Source organism: Salmo trutta, chromosome 1 (assembly GCF_901001165.1).
Source record: "Salmo trutta chromosome 1, fSalTru1.1, whole genome shotgun sequence".
NCBI classification, from domain to species: domain Eukaryota; kingdom Metazoa; phylum Chordata; class Actinopteri; order Salmoniformes; family Salmonidae; genus Salmo; species Salmo trutta.
The window spans coordinates 15,600,025-15,623,456 of NC_042957.1; the positions used below are offsets into that span (position 1 = coordinate 15,600,025).

The following is a 23,432-nucleotide window of genomic DNA, read 5'->3' on the forward strand; positions in this document are numbered from 1 at the left end:
CACAGACACACACAAACCAATATACACACACACCAACACACACACACCAGCACACACACACAAAAACACCAACACACACACACCAACACACACAGACACACACACCAACACAGACACACACATCAACACACACACACACACACAAACACACACACTAACACACCAACACACACACACAAAAACACCAACACACACACACCAACACACACACACACACATACACACACCAACACAGACACACTCACCAACACAAACACACACACTAACACACCAACACACACACACACCAACACATACACACCAACACACGCACACACCAACACACACACACACACACCAATATACACACACACCAACACACACACACACCTCAACACACACACACACACATCAACACACACACACACACACACCAACACACAAACACACACATACCTACACACACATACTAACACACACCAACACACACACACTAACACACACACACCAACCCACACACCAACACACACAAACACACACACACCAACATACACACACTAACACACACATACCAACCCACACACCAACCCACACACACATACACACACACACACCAACACACACACACTAACACACACATACCAACACACACTTACCAACACACACTTACACACCAACACACTCCAACATACACACAGGGTCCCTTTTAGCAGCATATGGAACCTTCATATTAACCACTGGACTGGAACCACCATGTTAACCACTGGACTGGAACCTCCATGTTAACCACTGGACTGGAACCACCATGTTAACCACTGGACTGGAACCACCATGTTAACCACTGGACTGGAACCACCATGTTAACCACTTGACTGGAACCTCCATGTTAACCACTGGACTGGAACCACCATGTTAACCACTGGACTGGAACCACCATGTTAACCACTGGACTGGAACCTCCATGTTAACCACTGGACTGGAACCACCATGTTAACCACTGGACTGGAACCTTCATATTAACCGCTGGACTGGAACCACCATGTTAACCACTGGACTGGAACCACCATGTTAACCACTGGACTGGAACCACCATGTTAACCACTAGACTGGAACCACCATGTTAACCACTGGACTGGAACCTCCATGTTGACCACTGGACTGGAACCTCCATGTTAACCACTGGACTGGAACCACCATGTTAACCACTGGAAGCTACCACAGCACAACGGTGGTCAGAGGGCAGCAAGGCTGAGGTTCGCTCTGGTACTGGCCCTGGTACTTGTCCTGGTAGTGGTCCTAGTACTGGTTCTAGTACTGGTCATGGTACTGGTCCTGGTACTGGTCCTGGTGCTGGTCCTGGTACTTGTCCTGGTCCTGGTGGTACTGGTCCTGGTGCTGGTCCTGGTACTTGTCCTGGTCCTGGTGCTGGTCCTGGTGCTGGTCCTGGTACTTGTCCTGGTACTGGTCCTGGTGCTAGTCCTGGTACTTGTCCTGGTACTGGTCCTGGTACTAGTCCCGGTACTTGTCCCGGTACTGGTCCTGGTACTGGTCCCAGTGCTTTTCCTGGTACTGGTCCTGGTACTTGTCCTGGTGCTGGTACTGGTCATGATACGTGTCCTGGTACTGGTCCTGGTACTTGTCCTGGTGTTGGTCCCGGTACTTGTCCTTGTACTGGTCCTGGTACTGGTCATGATACTTGTCCTGGTACTGGTTCTGGTACTGGTCCTGGTGCTTGTCCTGGTACTGGTCCTGGTACTTCTCCTGGTACTGGTCCTGGTGCTTGTCCTGGTGCTTGTCCTGGTACTGGTCCTGGTGCTTGTCCTGGTACTGGTCCTGGTCCTGGTGCTGGTCCTGGTGCTTGTCCTGGTGCTTGTCCTGGTACTGGTCCTGGTGCTGGTCCTGGTGCTTGTCCTGGTGCTTGTCCTGGTACTGGTCCTGGTGCTTGTCCTGGTACTGGTGCTTGTCCTGGTACTGGTCCTGGTACTGGTACTATGCTGTGTCAGTTTGTCTAATTGCCCCAAAGTGCCTTGTTAGGAAGAGGAATGTGTGTAGAGTTTTGGGGGAGAGTGGGTTTGGTGGACAACATGCTTTTAGACGGTATGCCTCACAGTGTTGAACTTGACTTGAGTGTCAGGGTATTCACACCAGACAGTTAACTAGAGTAGAGTGGATTGTTACATTATTAATCCAATTGTTGTACACTGACACTTGTGTGACACACACACACATATCACACACACTTATCACACACACACACACACACACACACACACACACTCATGCATGCACATGCATCTGATTGGGTTATGATTGGATGAATCCCCTAGGATACAGTCTGGTCTGAATGCTGTAGTAGATCAACTCAACATAGAGACAACACAAAACAGCCTATCATACTATTAAGGTACACCGGTAGTAACCACAACCACTCTTAACCATTTCATTCACCGATTCCCCATACAATACCTACCCACGGTATAGCTATGTGCTTTTATGTACTCTTGGGACTAATCTGTACTCCATGAACACTGGTTCAAATGGTTGTATAACTGTTTCCACCTTTATATACACACAATACCAGTCAAAAGTTTGGACACACCTACTCATTCAAGGGTCTTTCTTTATTTTTACTATTTTCTACATTGTAGAATAATAGTGAAGACATCAACACTATTAAATAAAACATATGGAATCATGTATTAACCAAAAAAGTGTTAAACAAATCTAAATATATTTTATATTGAGATTCCTCAAAGTAGCCACCCATTGTCTTGATGACAGCTTTGCATACTCCTATCATTCTCTCAACCAGCTACATGAGGTAGTCACCTGGAATGCATTTCAATTAACAGGTGTGCCTTGTTAAAAGTTAATTTGTGGAACTCATTTCCTTCTTAATGCATTTGAGCCAATCAGTTGTGTTGTGACAATGTAGGGGTGGTATACAGAAGATAGCCCTATTTGGTAAAATACCAAGTCCGTATTATGGCAAGAACAGCTAAAATAAGCAAAGAGAAACGACAGTCCATTACTTTAAGACATGAAGGTCAGTCAATCCAGAAAATGTGCAGTCGCAAAACCATCAAGCGCTATGATGAAACTGGTTCTCATGAGGACCAGGAAAGGAAGACCCAGAGTTATATCTGCTTCAGAGGAAACATTCATTAGAGTTATCAGCCTCAGAAATTGCAGCCAAAATAAATGCTTCACAGAGTTCAAGTAATAGACACATCTCAACATCAACTGTTCAGAGGAGATTGCGTCAATCAGGCATTCATGGTTGAATTGCTGCAAAGAAACCACTACTAAAGGACACCAATAACAAGAAGAGACTTGCTTGAGCCAAGAAACACAAGCAATGGACATTAGACCAGTGGAAATCTGTCCTTTCGTCTGATGAGTCCAAATGTTAGATTTTTGGTTCCAACCGCCATGTCTTTGTGAGACGCGGAATAGGTGAACGGATGATCTCTGCATGTGTGGTTCCCACCGTGAAGCATAGAGGAGGAGGTGTGATGATGTGGGGGTGCTTTGCTGGTGACACTGTCAGTGATTTATTTACAATTCAAGGCACACTTAACCAGCATGGCTACCACATCTGGTTTGCGCTTAGTGGGACTATCATTAGTTTTTCAAGAGGACAGTGACCCAACAAACCTCCAGGCTGTGTAAGGGCTTTTTGACCAAGAAGGAGAGTGATGGACTGCTGCATCAGATGACCTGGCCTCCACAATCACCTGACCTTCACCGAATTGAGATGGTTTTAGGGTGAGTTGGACCGCAGAGTGAAGGAAAAGCAGTCAAAATCATATGTGGGAACTCCTTCAAGACTGTTGGAAAATTACTCTAGGTGAAGCTGGTTGAGAAAATGCCAAGAGTTTGCAAACGTGTCAAGGCAAATGGTGGCTACTTTGAAGAATCTAAAACATAAAATATATTTTGATATGTTTAACACTTTTTGATTACTACATGATTCCATATGTGTTATTTCATAGTTTTGATGTCTTTACTATTATTCTACAATGTAGAAAATAGTTTAAAAAAATTAAATAACCTTTGAATGAGTAGGTCTGTCCAAACTATTGACTGGTACTGTATACGTCTAATGTTATTACTCTATTGAATTCTATTACTTCTCAGGAAAACTGAATTTCCAACATGATGACATGATTACATAGTAGGGTGTTCTATTGAGAGCGTACAGACGGAGGAGGGATGTGCATTGTCGTTAACACCTGATGTTTGAATAGTGAAGGTCACTGATGACCCATACTGTCTTGTACTTCATTACCACTGTTTCCATATTAACAGACACATATTGAGTTACATAGCCACTCATTTTGAACGATATTGTACAATTTTGAACAATGTTATACGTTTTGTATTATATAGTATAAAATAGTGCTCATTTACACCTACTTCTTCATGTAAAGGTAAAAACCAGACTAAAGGTAATAATAATGTATTATTATATTTCTATACTTGCTACAGATACAAATTGAATCAAAGTTTATTTGTCATATACACAGGATACAGCCGGGTGTAAACGGTGCAATGAAATTCTTACTTTTACCTCTCAACAGCACAGTGAAATAACAAAAATGTCCAATATCAAAAATCCAAAAGAAAACAGTCCTAAATCTGCTCTGGAGAGAAAGGTATGACACAGAACCAAATTTGTGAAGATAAATTATTATTGATCTAAGCCCTGCAGGAACATACCCTGACATGAATCCAACATTTGTCTGAGATGTGTCAGGAACAATCTGACATAGGTTTGAAACGTACACTCTGGTTTCTTAGTGTGTAGGTGTGTGTCACTCTCTTTCCCTCCCTCCCTCCCTCCCTCCCTCCCTCCCTCCCTCCCTGCCTCTGTTAGACTTTAGCATCGCAATGTTTTGCACATTACATTTCCTGTGTTTGAATCTGACATGCAGGTTTTGTTTTCATTTTCCTTTTTCGCCAAACTGAATATGATAATGTCGCCAGGGAATTGCTAGATGAAAAGATTTCTGTGGAACTGTCAGTTTCTTTTTTGCGCAGACGAGATGAATTGTACAACAGCAGCATTGGGAAACATTGCAACATGCATTATAATGAAATCAGCCCTCTCTTCTTTTCTCTCTGAAGAGCTGGGTTTGCTGACGGTGTTTGGAAACTAAACTAGATTAGCAATAAAAGATCTTTCCATTAAAAAAAAAAAATGCAGCTTTCTGCTTTCTCTGTGTGTCTGTGTGTGTGCATGTATGTGCGCGTGTGCATGTGCGCGTATACATGTGTTTTTATGTAAAATGACTCCAATCAGTGAATGCAACACTTGTGTGATTGGATGAAACACATATCAGACAGACTGTGATTGGATAAAGTGAATCTCAGACAAACATATTTCAATCTGATCAGCCAGCAGAGAGTTTGCTACTCTACAATTTGACGTACCGTTCAAAATCAATTTCCAAAGCATTAACAGCTCCCCTTTAAATTGTTTTGCGCTGACGCCTTACCGCCTCTAACCTCTTAGCTGGTGTGTTTGTTGTCTCAAACTTGTGGAAAAGCAAAAATATACATTTCCCTTCTCAACAAATGGACAGCAGAACTATTTGATCTGTTATTGTTCTGCAAATAGCAGAAAAACATATTTAAGTGTTTGTTCTGTCTACAGGGACAAATAAAGGGCCATTTGGAATCAACCCTGTGGTTAACACATAAACCCACACAGACCCTGAAACTCTCTTACTTGTTGTGGTGTGTCTGTGTGCGTTCTCCCTGCAGCGATGAAGAAGGGCCGTTTCTGGATCACCCCCGACCCCTACCACAACGACGACAACATCCAGATCGGCCGTGAGGTCAAGATATCCTGCCAGGTATGCACACACACACACACACACACACACACACACACACACACACACACACACACACACACACACACACACACACACACACACACACACACACACACAAAAACACACCATCCCCTTTTCACACACATACTCAACTCGCCACTCCTTCCAGGTGGAGGCCACGCCCCCTGAGGAGCTGACGTTTGGTTGGCTGAAGAATGGGCGCGCCTTGCGTAGCTCTGAGCGAATGGTGATCACCCAGACGGACCCTGACACCTCCCCTGGCACGACCAACCTGGACATCATCGACCTGAAGTTCACTGACTTTGGCACCTACACCTGTGTGGCTGCGCTGAAGGGAGGGGGCATACCTGAGATCAGCATAGACGTCAATATCTCCTCCACTACTGGTGAGTCTCACACACCGCCATGTCAGAGCAGGAGATTGACCTATACACTTCCCCACACTTAGTGATCACCCCCCCAGCAGCATACCACCGTGGCGGATAGAGACTTTCGTAAGGTTACACTGAGTATGCATCCCAAATGGCACCGTCTTCCTTATATAGTGCACTACTTTTGACTAGAACCCTATTGGCCCTGGTCAAAAGTAGTGCACTATATAGGGAATAGGGTGCCATTTGAGATGTACAGTTAGTCACACACAGCAGTCATACAGTATATACATCATCAAGACTGTGGCAACACACACACACACACACACACACACAGTAATATAAATGTTCACTTGTGCTAAAACATACACACTGGAGAAATACACTTTCATAATTCCTCTATCTTACAAAAACATCTCATGCTCACCTATTGAATTTGCACCTATTCAGCTGTTGTTTCCACAATGTGACCTATTTTCTTCCCCAAACTAATCTGAATTTAACATCCAATCCTATTGCCTGATATCCAAACTAAATGAATGGGCTTCATCCCAAAAAGCACCATATGCCCTATATAGTGTACTACTTTTGACCCGGACTCTGGTCAAAAGTAGTGGACTAAATATGGGACACTGCCATGCTCCAAAACTAAATCCATTCCCTCTCTTCATCTAACTGGCTGCTACTACTACCATTTGTTCGACTTCCTTGATATTCATTGTACATACACTTGAAGTCGGAAGTTTACATACACCTTAGCCAAATACATTTAAACTCAGTTTTTCACAATTCCTGACATTTAATCCTAGTAAAAAGTTCCTGTCTTAGGTCAGTTGGGATCACCACTTTATTTTAAGAATGTGAAATGTCAGAATAATAGTAGAGAGAATGATTTATTTCAGCTTTTATTTCTTTCATCACATTTCCAATGAGTCAGAAGTTTACATACACTCAATAAGTATTTGGTAGCACTGTCTTTAAATTGTTTAACTTGGGTCAAATGTTTCTTGTAGCCTTCCACAAGCTTCCCACAGTAAGTTGGGTGAATTTTGGCCCATTCCTCCTGACAGAGCTGGTGTAACTGAGTCAGGTTTGTAGGCCTCCTTGCTTTTTCAGTTCTGCCCACAAATTTTCTATGGGATTGAGGTTAGGGGTTTCTGATGACCACTCCAATACCATGACTTTGTTGTCCTTAAGCCATTTTGCCACAACTTTGGAAGTATGATTGGGGTCATTGTCCATTTGGAAGACCCATTTGCGACGAAGCTTTAACTTCCTGACTGATGTCTTGAAATGTTCCTACCTCATGATGCCATCTACTTTGTGAAGTGCACCAGTCAGTCCCTCCTGCAGCAAAGCACCCCGACAACATGATGCTGCCCACCTCGTGCTTCGCAGTTGGGATGGTGTTCTTCGGCTTGCAAGCCTCCCCCTTTTTCCTCCAAACATAATGATGGTCATAATGGCCAAACAGTTCTATTTTTGTTTCATCAGACCAGAGGACATTTCTTCAAAAAGAACGATCTTTGTCCCCATGTAGTCTGGCTTTTTTATGGCGGTTTTGGAGCAGTGGCTTCTTTCTTGCTGAGCGGCCTGTCAGGTTATGTCGATATAGGACTCGTTTACTGTGGATATAGAAACTTTTGTACCTGTTTCCTCCAGCATCTTCACAGGGTCCTTTGCAGTTGTTCTGGGATTGATTTGCACGTTTCGCACCAAAGTACGTTCATCTCTAAGAGACAGAACGTGTCTCCTTCCTGACCGGTATGATGGCTGCATGATCCCATGGTGTTTATACTTGCATACTATTGTTTGTACAGATGAACGTGGTACCTTCAGGCATTTGCAAATTGCTCCCAAGGATGAACCAGGCTTGTGGAGGTCTAAAACTTTTTTTCTGAGGTCTTGGCTGATTTCTTTTGATTTTCCCATGATGTCAAGCAAAGAGGCACTGAGTTTGAAGGTAGGCCTTGAAATACATCCACAGGTACACCTCCAATTGACTAAAATCAGAAACTTGTAAAGCCATGACATAATTTTCTGGAATTTTCCAAACTGTTTAAAGGCAGAGTCAACTTAGTGCATGTAAACTTCTGACCCACTGGAATTGTGATACAGTGAATTGTAAGTGAAATAATCTGTAAACAATTGTTGGAAAAATGACTTGTGTCATGCACAAAGTAGATATCCTAACCGACTTGCCAAAACTATAGTTTGTTAACAAGAAATTTGTGGAGTGGTTGAAAAAACGAGTTTTAATGACGCCAACCTAAGTGTATGTAAACTTCCGACTTCAGCTGTACATACATCATGTCTCTGGTAGATTTTAGATAAGGATGTTCTGGTGATTAGAAGTGAATAGTGGCCTCATATTAAGATAATAACCTGGGGATGTGCATTACATAGGAAATGGTGGAAGTTTGTATTGTTAGTGGTTAGTAAAATAATGTCAGGAGTTGAGGAGGAGAAGAGAGGTATGGGTTAGGGAGGAGAAGAGAGGTATGGGTTATAGAGGAGAAGAGAGGTATGGGTTAGGGAGGATAAGAGAGGTATGGGTTATAGAGGAGAAGAGAGGTATGGGTTAGGGAGGATAAGAGAGGTATGGGTTATAGAGGAGAAGAGAGGTATGGGTTAGGGAGGATAAGAGAGGTATGGGTTATAGAGGAGAAGAGAGGTATGGGTTATAGAGGAGAAGAGAGGTATGGGTGTAACGGCTGTCGTTATGTAGAGAGTACCAAGGCGCAGTGGGTTGCATGTTCAACATATATATTTATTAAATAAATGTGAACACGAGAAGAGAGGTATTGGTTGGAGAGGAGAAGAGGTATGTGTTAGAGAGGAGAAGAGAGGTATGGGTTAGAGAGGAGAAGAAGTGTGGGTTACGGAGGAGAAGTGAGGAATGGGTTACGGAGGAGAAGAGAGTTAAGGGAAAGAGAGGAGAAGAGAAGTATGGGTTGGAGAGAGAAGAGAGGAGAGGTATGGGTTAGAGAGGAGAAGAGAGGTATGGGTTATAGAGGAGAAGATAGGTATGGGTTAGGGAGGACAAGAGAGGTATACGTTGGAAAGGAGAAGAGAGGTATATGTTAGAAAGGAGAAGAGAGGATTGAGCTAGGGAGGAGAAGAGAGGTATGGGTTAGGGAGGAGAAGAGAGGTATGGGTTAGAGAGGAGAAGAGGAGGAGAGGAGAGGTATGGGTTGGAGAGGAGAAGAGAGGTATGGGTTAGAGAGGAGAAGAGAGGTATGGGTTACGGAGGAGAAGAGAGGTATGCATTAGAGGAGAAGATAGGTATGGGTTGGAGAGAGAAGAGAGGAGAGGTATGGTTTAGAAAGCAGAAGACAGGTATGGGTTAGAGAGGAGAAGAGAGGTATGGGTTGGAGAGGAGAAGAGGTATGTGTTAGAGAGGAGAAGAGAGGTATGGGTTAGAGAGGAGAAGAGTTGTGTGTTATAGAGAATATAGGTATGGGTTGTAGAGGAGAAGAGAGTTAAGGGATAGAGAAGAAAAGAGAGGTATGGGTTAGAGAGGAGAAGAGAGGTATGGGTTAGAGAGGAGAAGAGGTATGGTTTAGAAAGAAGAAGACAGGTATGGGTTAGAGAGGAGAAGAGAGGTATGGGTTGGAGAGGAGAAGAGGTATGTGTTAGAGAGGAGAAGAGCGGTATGGGTTAGAGAGGAGAAGAGTTGTGTGTTACAGAGAATATAGGTATGGGTTGTAGAGGAGAAGAGAGTTAAGGGATAGAGAGGAGAAGAGAGGTATGGGTTAGAGAGGAGAATAGAGGTATGGGTTAGAGAGGAGAAGAGGTATGGTTTAGAAAGCAGAAGACAGGTATGGGTTAGAGAGGAGAAGAGAGGTATGGGTTGGAGAGGAGAAGAGGTATGTGTTAGAGAGGAGAAGAGAGGTATGGGTTAGAGAGGAGAAGAGTTGTGTGTTATAGAGAATATAGGTATTGATTGGAGAGGAGAAGAGGTATGGGTTAGAGAGGAGAAGAGAGGTATGGGTTAGAGAGGAGAAGATGTGTGGGTTACGGAGGAGAAGTGAGGTATGGGTTACGGAGGAGAAGAGAGTTAAGGGATAGAGAGGAGAAGAGAGGTATGGGTTGGAGAGAGAAGAGAGGAGAGGTATGGGTTAGAGAGGAGAAGAGAGGTATGGGTTAGGGAGGAGAAGAGAGGTATGGGTTAGAGAGGAGAAGAGGAGGAGAGGAGAGGTATGGGTTAGAGAGGAGAAGAGAGGTATGGGTTAGAGAGGAGAAGATAGGTATGGGTTGGAGAGAGAAGAGAGGAGAGGTATGGGTTAGAGAGGAGAAGAGAGGTATGGGTTAGGGAGGATAAGAGAGGTATGGGTTAGAGAGTAGAGGAGAGGTATGGGTTAGAGAGGAGAAGAGAGGTATCGGTTAGAGAGGAGAAGAGAGGTATGCATTAGAGGAGAAGATAGGTAGGGGTTGGAGAGAGAAGAGAGGAGAGGTATGGGTTAGAGAGGAGAAGAGAGGTATGGGTTAGGGAGGATAAGATAGGTATGGGTTAGAGAGGAGAAGAGAGGTATGGGTTAGAGAGGAAAAGAGAGGTATGGGTTATAGAGGAGAAGAGAGGTAAGGGATAGAGAGGAGAAGAGAGGTATGGGTTGGAGAGAGAAGAGAGGAGAGGTATGGGTTAGAGAGGAGATGAGAGGTATGGGTTAGAGAGGAGAAGAGAGGTATGGGTTAGAGAGGAGAAGAGAGGTATGGGTTACGGAGGAGAAGAGAGGTATGGGTTAGAGAGGAAAAGAGATGTATGGGTTAGGGAGGAGAAGAGAGGTATTGGTTGGAGAGGAGAAGAGGTATGTGTTAGAGAGGAGAAGAGAGGTATGGGTTAGAGAGGAGAAGATGTGTGGGTTACGGAGGAGAAGTGAGGAATGGGTTACGGAGGAGAAGAGAGTTAAGGGATAGAGAGGAGAAGAGAAGTATGGGTTGGAGAGAGATGAGAGGAGAGGTATGGGTTAGAGAGGAGAAGAGAGGTATGGGTTAGAGGAGAAGATAGGTATGGGTTGGAGAGAGAAGAGAGGAGAGGTATGGGTTAGAGAGGAGAAGAGAGGTATGGGTTATAGAGGAGAAGATAGTTATGGGTTAGGGAGGACAAGAGAGGTATGGGTTAGAAAGGACAAGAGAGGTATACGTTGGAAAGGAGAAGAGAGGTATATGTTAGAAAGGAGAAGAGAGGAATGGGTTAGAGAGGAGAAGAGGAGGAGAGGAGAGGTATGGGTTAGAGAGGAGAAGAGAGGTATGGGTTAGAGAGGAGAAGATAGGTATGGGTTGGAGAGAGAAGAGAGGAGAGGTATGTGTTAGAGAGGAGAAGAGAGGTGTGGGTTAGGGAGGATAACAGAGGTATGGGTTAGAGAGGAGAAGAGAGGTATGGGTTAGAGAGGAGAAGAGAGGTATCGGTTAGAGAGGAGAAGAGAGGTATGCATTAGAGGAGAAGATAGGTATGGGTTGGAGAGAGAAGAGAGGAGAGGTATGGGTTAGAGAGGAGAAGAGAGGTATGGGTTAGGGAGGATAAGATAGGTATGGGTTAGAGAGGAGAAGAGAGGTATGGGTTAGAGAGGAAAAGAGAGGTATGGGTTATAGAGGAGAAGAGAGGTAAGGGATAGAGAGGAGAAGAGAGGTATGGGTTGGAGAGAGAAGAGAGGAGAGGTATGGGTTAGAGAGGAGATGAGAGGTATGGGTTAGAGAGGAGAAGAGAGGTATGGGTTAGAGAGGAGAAGAGAGGTATGGGTTAGAGAGGAGAAGAGAGGTATGCATTAGAGGAGAAGATAGGTATTGGCTGGAGAGAGAAGAGAGGAGAGGTATGGGTTAGAGAGGAGAAGAGAGGTATGGGTTATAGAGGAGAAGATAGGTATGGGTTAGGGAGGACAAGAGAAGTATGGGTTAGAAAGGACAAGAGAGGTATATGTTAGAAAGGAGAAGAGAGGAATGGGTTAGAGAGGAGAAGAGGAGGAGAGGAGAGGTATGGGTTAGAGAGGAGAAGAGAGGTATGGGTTATAGAGGAGAAGAGAGGTAAGGGATAGAGAGGAGAAGATGTGTGGGTTACGGAGGAGAAGTGAGGAATGGGTTACGGAGGAGAAGAGAGTTAAGGGATAGAGAGGAGAAGAGAAGTATGGGTTGGAGAGAGATGAGAGGAGAGGTATGGGTTAGAGAGGAGAAGAGAGGTATGGGTTAGAGGAGAAGATAGGTATGGGTTGGAGAGAGAAGAGAGGAGAGGTATGGGTTAGAGAGGAGAAGAGAGGTATGGGTTATAGAGGAGAAGATAGTTATGGGTTAGGGAGGACAAGAGAGGTATGGGTTAGAAAGGACAAGAGAGGTATACGTTGGAAAGGAGAAGAGAGGTATATGTTAGAAAGGAGAAGAGAGGAATGGGTTAGAGAGGAGAAGAGGAGGAGAGGAGAGGTATGGGTTAGAGAGGAGAAGAGAGGTATGGGTTAGAGAGGAGAAGATAGGTATGGGTTGGAGAGAGAAGAGAGGAGAGGTATGTGTTAGAGAGGAGAAGAGAGGTGTGGGTTAGGGAGGATAACAGAGGTATGGGTTAGAGAGGAGAAGAGAGGTATGGGTTAGAGAGGAGAAGAGAGGTATCGGTTAGAGAGGAGAAGAGAGGTATGCATTAGAGGAGAAGATAGGTATGGGTTGGAGAGAGAAGAGAGGAGAGGTATGGGTTAGAGAGGAGAAGAGAGGTATGTGTTAGGGAGGATAAGATAGGTATGGGTTAGAGAGGAGAAGAGAGGTATGGGTTAGAGAGGAAAAGAGAGGTATGGGTTATAGAGGAGAAGAGAGGTAAGGGATAGAGAGGAGAAGAGAGGTATGGGTTGGAGAGAGAAGAGAGGAGAGGTATGGGTTAGAGAGGAGATGAGAGGTATGGGTTAGAGAGGAGAAGAGAGGTATGGGTTAGAGAGGAGAAGAGAGGTATGGGTTAGAGAGGAGAAGAGAGGTATGCATTAGAGGAGAAGATAGGTATTGGCTGGAGAGAGAAGAGAGGAGAGGTATGGGTTAGAGAGGAGAAGAGAGGTATGGGTTATAGAGGAGAAGATAGGTATGGGTTAGGGAGGACAAGAGAAGTATGGGTTAGAAAGGACAAGAGAGGTATATGTTAGAAAGGAGAAGAGAGGAATGGGTTAGAGAGGAGAAGAGGAGGAGAGGAGAGGTATGGGTTAGAGAGGAGAAGAGAGGTATGGGTTATAGAGGAGAAGAGAGGTAAGGGATAGAGAGGAGAAGAGAGGTATGGGTTGGAGAGAGAAGAGAGGAGAGGTATGGGTTAGAGACGAGATGAGAGGTATGAGTTAGAGAGGAGAAGAGAGGTATGGGTTAGAGAGGAGAAGAGATGTATGGGTTAGGGAGGAGAAGAGAGGTATTGGTTGGAGAGGAGAAGAGGTATGTGTTAGAGAGGAGAAGAGAGGTATGGGTTAGAGAGGAGAAGATGTGTGGGTTACGGAGGAGAAGTGAGTTAAGGGATAGAGAGGAGAAGAGAAGTATAGGTTGGAGAGAGAAGAGAGGAGAGGTATGGGTTAGAGAGGAGAAGAGAGGTATGGGTTATAGAGGAGAAGATAGGTATGGGTTAGGGAGGACAAGAGAGGTATGGGTTAGAAAGGACAAGAGAGGTATATGTTGGAAAGTAGAAGAGAGATATATGTTAGAAAGGAGAAGAGAGGATTGAGCTAGAGAGGAGAAGAGAGGTATGGGTTAGGGAGGAGAAGAGAGGTATGGGTTAGAGAGGAGAAGAGGAGGAGGGGAGAGGTATGGGTTAGAGAGGAGAAGAGAGGTATGGGTTAGAGAGGAGAAGAGAGGTATCGGTTAGAGAGGAGAAGAGAGGTATGCATTAGAGGAGAAGATAGGTATGGGTTGGAGAGAGAAGAGAGGAGAGGTATGGGTTAGAGAGGAGAAGAGAGGTATGGGTTAGGGAGGATAAGATAGGTATGGGTTAGAGAGGAGAAGAGAGGTATGGGTTAGAGAGGAAAAGAGAGGTATGGGTTATAGAGGAGAAGAGAGGTATGGGTTAGAGAGGAAAAGAGAGGAGAGGTATGGGTTAGAGAGAAGATGAGAGGTATGGGTTAGAGAGGAGACGAGAGTTATGTGTTAGAGAGGAGAAGAAAGGTATGGGTTAGAGAGGAGAAGAGGCATGGTTTAGAAAGCAGAAGACAGGTATGGGTTAGAGAGGAGAAGAGAGGTATGGGTTGGAGAGGAGAAGAGGTATGTGTTAGAGAGGAGAAGAGAGGTATGGGTTAGAGAGGAGAAGAGTTGTGTGTTATAGAGAATATAGGTATGGGTTGTAGAGGAGAAGAGAGTTAAGGGATAGAGAGGAGAAGAGAGGTATGGGTTAGAGAGGAGAAGAGATGTATGGGTTAGAGAGGAGAAGAGGTATGGTTTAGAAAGCAGAAGACAGGTATGGGTTAGAGAGGAGAAGAGAGGTATGGGTTAGAGAGGAAAAGAGAGGAGAGGTATGGGTTAGAGAGAAGATGAGAGGTATGGGTTAGAGAGGAGAAGAGAGGTATGGGTTAGAGAGGAGAAGAGAGGTATGGGTTAGGGAGGATAAGATAGCTATGGGTTAGAGAGGAGAAGAGAGGTATGGGTTAGAGAGGAAAAGAGAGGTATGGGTTATAGAGGAGAAGAGAGGTATGGGTTGGAGAGAGAAGAGAGGTATGGGTTGGAGAGAGAAGAGAGGAGAGGTATGGGTTAGAGAGGAGAAGAGGTATGTGTTAGAGAGGAGAAGAGAGGTATTAGTTAGAGAGGAGAAGAGTTGTGTGTTATAGAGAATATAGGTATGGGTTGTAGAGGAGAAGAGAGTTAAGGGATAGAGAGGAGAAGAGAGGTATGGGTTAGAGAGGAGAAGAGGTATGGTTTAGAAAGCAGAAGACAGGTATGGGTTAGATAGGAGAAGAGAGGTATGGGTTGGAGAGGAGAAGAGGTATGTGTTAGAGAGGAGAAGAGAGGTATGGGTTAGAGAGGAGAAGAGTTGTGTGTTATAAAGAATATAGGTATTGGTTGGAGAGGAGAAGAGGTATGGGTTAGAGAGGAGAAGAGAGGTATGGGTTAGAGAGGAGAAGATGTGTGGGTTACGGAGGAGAAGTGAGGTATGGGTTACGGAGGAGAAGAGAGTTAAGGGATAGAGAGGAGAAGAGAGGTATGGGTTGGAGAGAGAAGAGAGGAGAGGTATGGGTTAGAGAGGAGAAGATGTGTGGGTTACGGAGGAGAAGTGAGGTATGGGTTATAGAGGAGAAGAGAGGTATGGATTAGAGAGGAGAAGAGTTGTGGGTTATAGAGAAGATAGGTATGGTTTAGGGAGGACAAGAGAGGTATGGCTTAGAGAGGACAAGAGAGGTATACGTTGGAAAGGAGAAGAGAGGTATACGTTAGAAAGGAGAAGAGTGGATTGAGTTAGAGAGGAGAAGAGAGGTATTGGTTAGGGAGGAGAAGAGAGGTATGGGTTAGAGAGGAGAAGAGGAGGAGAGGAGAGGTATGGGTTAGAGAGGAGAAGAGAGGTGTGGGTTAGAGAGGAGAAGAGAGGTACGGGTTGTAGAGCAGAAGAGAGGTATGGGTCAGGGAGGAGAGGAGAGGTATGGGTTAGGGAGGAGAAGATAAGTGTGGGTTAGAGAGGAGAAGAGAGGTGTGGGTTAGAGAGGACAAGAGAGGTATGGGTTAGAGCGGAGAAGAGAGGTATGCATTAGGGAGGAGAAGAGAGGTATGAGTTAGAGAGGAGAAGACCGGTATGGGTTAGAGCGGAGAAGAGGTATGGGTTAGAGAGGAAAAAAGAGGTATGTGTTATAGAGGAGAATAGAGGTATGGGTTAGAGAGGAGAAGAGAGGTATGGGTTAGAGAGGAAAAGATAGGAGAGGTATGGGTTAGAGAGAAGATGAGAGGTATGGGTTAGAGAGGAGTGGAGAGTTATGGGTTAGAGAGGAGAAGAAAGGTATGGGTTAGAGAGGAGAAGAGGTATGGTTTAGAAAGCAGAAGACAGGTATGGGTTAGAGAGGAGAAGAGAGGTATGGGTTGGAGAGGAGAAGAGGTATGTGTTCGAGAGGAGAAGAGAGGTATGGGTTAGAGAGGAGAAGAGTTGTGTATTATAGAGAATATAGGTATGGGTTGTAGAGGAGAAGAGAGTTAAGGGATAGAGAGGAGAAGAGAGGTATGGGTTAGAGAAGAGGTATGGTTTAGAAAGCAGAAGACAGGTATGGGTTAGAGAGGAGAAGAGAGGTATGGGTTGGAGAGGAGAAGAGGTATGTGTTAGAGAGGAGAAGAGTTGTGTGTTATAGAGAATATAGGTATTGGTTGGAGAGGAGAAGAGGTATGGGTTAGAGAGGAGAAGAGAGGTATGGGTTAGAGAGGAGAAGATGTGTGGGTTACGGAGGAGAAGTGAGGTATGGGTTACGGAGGAGAAGAGAGTTAAGGGATAGAGAGGAGAAGAGAGGTATGGGTTGGAGAGAGAAGAGAGGAGAGGTATGGGTTAGAGAGGAGAAGAGAGGTATCGGTTAGAGAGGAGAAGATGTGTGGGTAATGGAGGAGAAGTGAGGTATGGGTTATAGAGGAGAAGAGAGGTATGGATTAGAGAGGAGAAGAGTTGTGGGTTATAGAGAAGATAGGTATTGGTTAGGGAGGACAAGAGAGGTATGGCTTAGAGAGGACAAGAGAGGTATACTTTGGAAAGGAGAAGAGAGGTATACGTTAGAAAGGAGAAGAGAGGCTTGAGCTAGAGAGGAGAAGAGAGGTATGGTTTAGGGAGGAGAAGAGAGGTATGGGTTAGAGAGGAGAAGAGGATGAGAGGAGAGGTATGGGTTAGAGAGGAGAAGAGAGGTGTGGGTTAGAGAGGAGAAGAGAGGTATGGGTTGTAGAGCAGAAGAGAGGTATGGGTCAGGGAGGAGAAGTGAGGTATGGTTTATAGAGGAGAAGAGAGGTATAGGTTAAAGAGGAGAAGAGTTGTGGGTTATAGAGAAGATAGGTATGGGTTAGGGAGGACAAGAGAGGTATGGGTTAGAGAGGAGAAGAGAGGTATATGTTAGAAAGGAGAAGAGAGGTATGGGTTAGAGAGGACAATAGAGGTATGGGTTAGGGAGGAGAAGAGAGGTGTGAGTTAGAGAGGAGAAGAGAGGTGTGGGTTAGAGAGGAGAAGAGAGGTGCAGGTTATAGAGGAGAAGAGAGGTATGGGTTAGGGAGGAGAAGAGAGGTGTGAGTTAGAGAGGAGAAGCGAGGTATGGGTTAGGGAGGAGAAGAGAGGTATGGGTTAGAGAGGAGAAGAGATGTATGGATTAGGGAGGAGAGGAGAGGTAGGGGTTAGGGAGGAGAAGAGAGGTGTGGGTTAGAGAGAAGAAGAGAGGTCTGGGTTAGAGAGGAGAAGAGAGGTATGGGTTGTAGAGCAGAAGAGAGGTATGGGTCAGGGAGGAGAAGTGAGGTATGGTTTATAGAGGAGAAGAGAGGTATGGGTTAGAGAGGAGAAGAGTTGTGGGTTATAGAGAAGATAGGTATGGGTTAGGGAGGACAAGAGAGGTATGGGTTAGAGAGGAGAAGAGAGGTATATGTTAGAAAGGAGAAGAGAGGTATGGGTTAGAGAGGACAATAGAGGTATGGGTTAGGGAGGAGAAGAGAGGTGTGAGTTAGAGAGGAGAAGAGAGGTATGGGTTAGAGAGGAGAAGAGAGGTGTGGGTTAGGGAGGAGAAGAGAGGTGTGGGTTAGAGAGGAGAAGAGAGGTGCAGGTTATAGAGGAGAAGAGAGGTATGGGTTAGGGAGGAGAAGAGAGGTGTGTGTTAGAGAGGAGAAGCGAGGTATGGGTTAGGGAGGAGAAGAGAGGTACGGGTTAGGGAGGAGAAGTGATTACACAGGGTTGGAGTGGGTTTTGTGGATGTCATGTGTAATCAACACTCAGAGGACTATCAGTGATCTCCTGTGCTGCTGTGTTGTTGTGTCACCTCCTAATACCCCATCTCTAACGGACAGGACCCAATCAATAACACGCCTCAGAAAGAGGTACTTCGATTAGGAATTTCCACTTGGAATGCCTGTTCCGTACAAGCATGCAGTCTCTCATCCCAACTGTTGTCGCTGCGAAATTGGAATTCCCAAAAGGAGTTGGATTGTGGTCTTGAAGAGACATTCTGAATTTGCTGGCTGTTGATTTGGTGTGTTTGAAAGGTGCCAGTGGATGATAGCTTCCTGATAAATGTGTTTGTGTGTGTGCTTCTGTGTGCTTGGGTTAGTTCTTCTATCCCTGTGGGTCCCTAAAAGGATAGTAAAACAAGCAAAATTCTTCCTCGTCTGGACATTTCCCACATCCCCATGAGGACAAAGGCTATTTTAAATATAGGGGTTAGGTTTAGGGTTAGAGTTATAATTAGGGTTAGAATTTGGGTTAGGATAAGGGGTTAGTGGTTTGGGTTTAGGGTTAGGAGTTAGGGTTTGGGTTGTAGGTTACAGATTAAGGTTAGGGTTAGGGTAAGTGAAAATTGTTTTTAGAATGGAAATCAATTTCATTTCCCCATGAGGATATAACAAAGTGTGTGTGTGTGTGTGTGTGTGTGTATGTGTGTATGTGTGTGTGTGTGTGTGTGTGTGTGTGTGTGTGTGTGTGTGTGTGTGTGTGTGTGTGTGTGTGTGTGTGTGTGTGTGTGTGTGTGTGTGTGTGTGTGTGTGTGTGGCCCACTGACACTAAAACTCACTCTTTAATGTGGAACAAGACTGTGTTTCTCTCTTCTCTCAGAGAGCAGGAAAGGAAATATAACATGAAAGGTCCTTTTGTGCTCAGATTTGATTGTTTTTAAGGGTGATTGTTTTTCTAGTAGGTCGTATTAAGTTGCAGGGGTTTAATGATGTTGAATACGATGAAAGAGTTGTGTGAAGATAGTATACAGTGATCCATGTACAGGTGTAGAGAAAAACTAACGTAGAATCGTACTGTGCACTGCGTGAGTCATTGTCCTTCTGTAACTCTCTGTGGGGACTGAGATGTTCTGAAGTAGCATGACCACTGTGTCGAGAGAAATTGTTGTCTCTGCTGTCGCTATAATCAAGCCCAAGATTGGGTGATGTTGTTGCTAGCCAAAGGTCAGTCATCTCTGTCTTGGCCGGCCTGCTGTTTGGGCTAACCAAACCGTCTCTGCTGTTCTCCTGAAGGGAGAGAGAGGCTAGCGGTAATTACAGTCTCTTAATGAAAACATTTAGAGCAGATTACCCTGCAGCTCTGCCAGGGCTCCACGCTGTGGAAGTGTTTGGAATGAGATGGGGCCTCACGCTGTTTAAGTGTTTGGAAAGAGTTGGGGCCTCAGGCTGCTGAAGTGTGAGGAAAGAGATGGGTCCTCACGCCGTTGAAGTGTTTGGAAAGATATTGAGTCTAAATGATCTCCATCCTGAACACTGTGAAGCTCTTGCAGGGCCCCATGCCAGCCCTACTACATCTAGCCCAGCCCAGCCTCCAGCCCAAACTCTTCTAGCCTAGTCCAGTCCTAGTCCCCATCCCCAGACAAAACCAACACTCATTATCCACAACACATATTCATACTATGTACTGCTGACTACACTTTTATCCCCACAGCTTTCATTAGTTTCCACCCCCACAAAATAGTGCTAATATTTACAATCATCACTCATTACCTAGCTAAGACTTTTTTATTTTGGGTACCCTGAGAGTTAATGTTTTATTCATGGGTAGGAATCAAACAAGAGCCCAGATTTCCCCATCCATTACCGACAGGATTAACAGACTGGTGGAAAGAAAGGAGGAAAAGAGGAAAGGAGGAGGGCGCTTACATTTTCATGCTACGGGGTAAAATGTAAGCCTTCTTCGTTTTAGTATACCCCTTTAATGAAGCTGTAGAAAGAGCAAGATAGAGATAGAGAGAGGGAGGGAGGGAGTTTCTTCCAGACATAAGGTGATTCATCTTTGCATTAGCCTTTGTGTTAAACATGTATCTAGTGGAGGACAAGACAGAAACACTCAGACGAACCTACGGAGGCATCCTAGGCATGCCTTTAATCAACCTAACTGTCCTACCTCTCCTCCTTCACCTTCACTCTGAAACAGATTACTCGTTGTAACTAGTTTGCGCTGACCTTAATCAGGGGTGGATTTGTCCAAGATAAAGTTTTTCTGAACAGTCTGAGAATTGACTAACCTGCAGGGTTGAATCTCTGGCAAGCTTTCAGTCAGCCCAATCCTCCTTCAATTTCTTTGAATCCCATTGAGGTACTAGTTAAATCCAGCGGTACATTGGTCATTATCAGAACACTGTAGCAGCATTACGCCTGCAGATTCGCACAAATAGGAAATGGAAAACCTTGTCTGTTAGCTACAGTATAAACACATATAATTCCACATCTTACTCCTAGTGGTCTCCAACCCAGTCCCAGAAAGCTACAAGCTCCATTGGTTTTCATCCTAGCTCCTAGCTCAGCCTGAGCCATATAGTAATTGATAAAAATCTCTCTAGAATTGGGATAGAAAATCACCTCTCTCCCATATTTAAGTAATGAATCTGTTTCTCAATCATCAGCCCTTTCCACATCTCGGATATCCAACAGCACACGATGGCTCTCCACCCAAATGAATAACTGCATTTAATAAATTAAGCGAATCAATTAAGGGCTCAGTTGATAAAAAAATAAGGTGCCAGGCTATATTAATAAACACTGGTTAGAGCCACTGGACTTCCTGAAAGAGGGTTCAACTTGGAGACCACCTCCAAGTTGCCATTTGTTTGATTATAATTGGGATATCTGACTTGACTTCACATCACTCTATGTGACCCTTCTTGGCTTAGTTCAATCCCACGCACTCACTAAAACTGAGCCCTAACCCTTCGCCAACAACAATCAGGGGTTGAGACCACTTTTGAAAATGTATTTGTGTTGTCCATCTCTAGCTTTGGTCCCTCTCTCTGTCTTCATGTCCTATGTTCAACCGTCCATCCCTATCGTCCGAACTAACAGAAAGTGAGAGGTAGTGATTATCCAGTCACCGTGTTATCCGGTGACTGTAGTGACCGTAGTCATTGTTGCTTCTGCAGGCTTTACTGATGTGATGTGCTGCTCTAGTCTGGGCCTTCAGTCCTGCTCACTGGCTCTGGTACAGGAATCCTGGTTGGCACATTCACTTTGACTCATCGTTCCTTCAGCTACCTGTTTGTGTTGTGGTATCGGTGGGCCAGTTAGTAGCTGTAGGTATTGCTTTCCTCAATGAATCACTGAGTAGGGCTGAGTGACTCACTGGTTTGTGTATTTTAATCTACTGTCAACACTATTGGAGTTTGTTCAGCTTCCTTGCCTTATACTTCATGAACAGCAAGTTGCAAGTCAGCTCAATTAAATAATCTTCTAAAATATCATTTTTTATTGTTGTAACCAGAAAAGTAAAGCCTCTTTCAGTGATGGTGGGAGCTGTTGTGAGCCCTTGATTGTGAAATGCCACACATCATGGCTGTGGAAAATCACATTTGTCATGGTGACAACCACAAACCTTTCACTGATGTTCAGTGTGGGGTGTCTTGGGAGAAGAAAGTGCCGCAATAAGGCTGGTTCCTGCTGGGAATGATAGGCATTGGGGCTATATCACACACACACACACACACACACACACACACACACACACACACACACACACACACACACACACACACACACACACACACACACACACACACACACGCGCACACACACACACACATTGTAGGCCTGGAGGAATGCCCCTGTGTGTGGAGCCTCAGTGCCTATGAATGGTGATAGTTTCCTCCCTGTGCCCTCGTGCTCCATCAGCCAGCTAAGCCCTTCTGAGCCCTGCAGGACAGACACAGTATATCCCTACAGGCCAACACACACTGTCCCCACAGGGGTGAAGCTCCACAGAGAGGGCTGTCACAGAGCAGCCAACTCCCTGGCCTAGAGCCAACACAAACACACACACACTTTCTCTCTCTCTCTCAAACACACCCACTCGAGCAGAGTGCAGCGTTACCACAGCAACGGAGATTGATGTCACTGCACTCACCCAAAGACGCCAGTTGAGTTTATTTTCAAAGAGCGTTGCATTGTGTGCACGGTCCCTCTGACCCCACACACCTCTCTGAGCTGTGTAAAAATGTCAAGTACCAAACATCGCCATATTGGCTGTCAGTTCACATAGTCAGCTGTCTGTTGTGGTAGTAGTGACAGATACTTGTAAGGCTTCCCAGCTGAGGCTGAGACCCCAGAGAGGTGCAGCCTGGCTGGGGTACAAGCAGAGGGTCCGGGTCCCTCCCCATGCAAGCACGCACGCACGCACACAGACACACACACACTCTCAGCAGGCACACACGGTTCCAGATCGTGTATGTGTATGCACGTGCAGGTACACTTCTGTGTTTCTTAACAGTCACACACTAACCAGCCACAGAGAGAGAAAGAGAGAATGTGTGTGTGGCCTTCCAGACGAGGACAATGGCAGAAGCTACACAGGGTTTTATTACCATGGCATTCTCCAGCCAACAGCACAAGCCCAGCAGCTGTAACTGCCTACTGGGTCATAGAGGCATTGAGATGCTGCCTTTTTGTTAGGATGGAAACACAGAGAAAATGCCTCACACTGACACACTAATGGCCTTGTTGTTGGCCAAATCGGTGGCTGCGCTACCACCGGGGATATTCAGGACTGTTTGGATTTTGGAAACATTAGCCAAAAGGGACAATATGCTATGAAAGTGAACGTGTCATGTATTGTTGTTAAGTGATTACTGGAGAGGCATTGAGAAAGCTACATGGAGAAAATGTTGATTCCACTGCTCTGTTTTAGTTGTCTCTAGCCGGTCTTGTTGCTATATACGTTGCTAGTGCTTGACCACTGGCCACTGACCAGTCCAGGTCATAGTGGCTAGTTATTGTTTACTACTCACTGTTGCAGTAATGTACCTAGTGACCACCTATCTCACTGTTGCAGTAATGTACCTAGTGACCATCTATCTCACTGTTGCAGTAATGTACCTAGTGACCAACTATCTCACTGTTGCAGTAATGTACCTAGTGACCACCTATCTCACTGTTGCAGTAATGTACCTAGTGACCATCTGTCTCACTGTTGCAGTAATGTACCTAGTGACCACCTATCTCACTGTTGCAGTAATGTACCTAGTGACCACCTATCTCACTGTTGCAGTAATGTACCTAGTGACCACCTATCTCACTGTTGCAGTAATGTACCTAGTGACCATCTATCTCACTGTTGCAGTAATGTACCTAGTGACCATCTATCTCACTG

General features: G+C 45.0%; 1 protein-coding gene across 2 annotated transcripts in view; it reads left to right on the forward strand.

Moving 5' to 3' along the window:
- The window catches only part of LOC115169440 (MAM domain-containing glycosylphosphatidylinositol anchor protein 2), a 345,934-nt gene that overhangs the window by 213,436 nt on the left and 109,066 nt on the right, over positions 1 to 23,432 (forward strand). For both annotated transcript variants that reach the window (XM_029725099.1, XM_029725179.1), the window contains exons 7-8: positions 5,749 to 5,840; positions 5,992 to 6,229. In XM_029725099.1, coding sequence (XP_029580959.1) covers positions 5,749 to 5,840; positions 5,992 to 6,229 — 330 coding nt within the window. The remainder of the gene's footprint in view (positions 1 to 5,748; positions 5,841 to 5,991; positions 6,230 to 23,432) is intronic.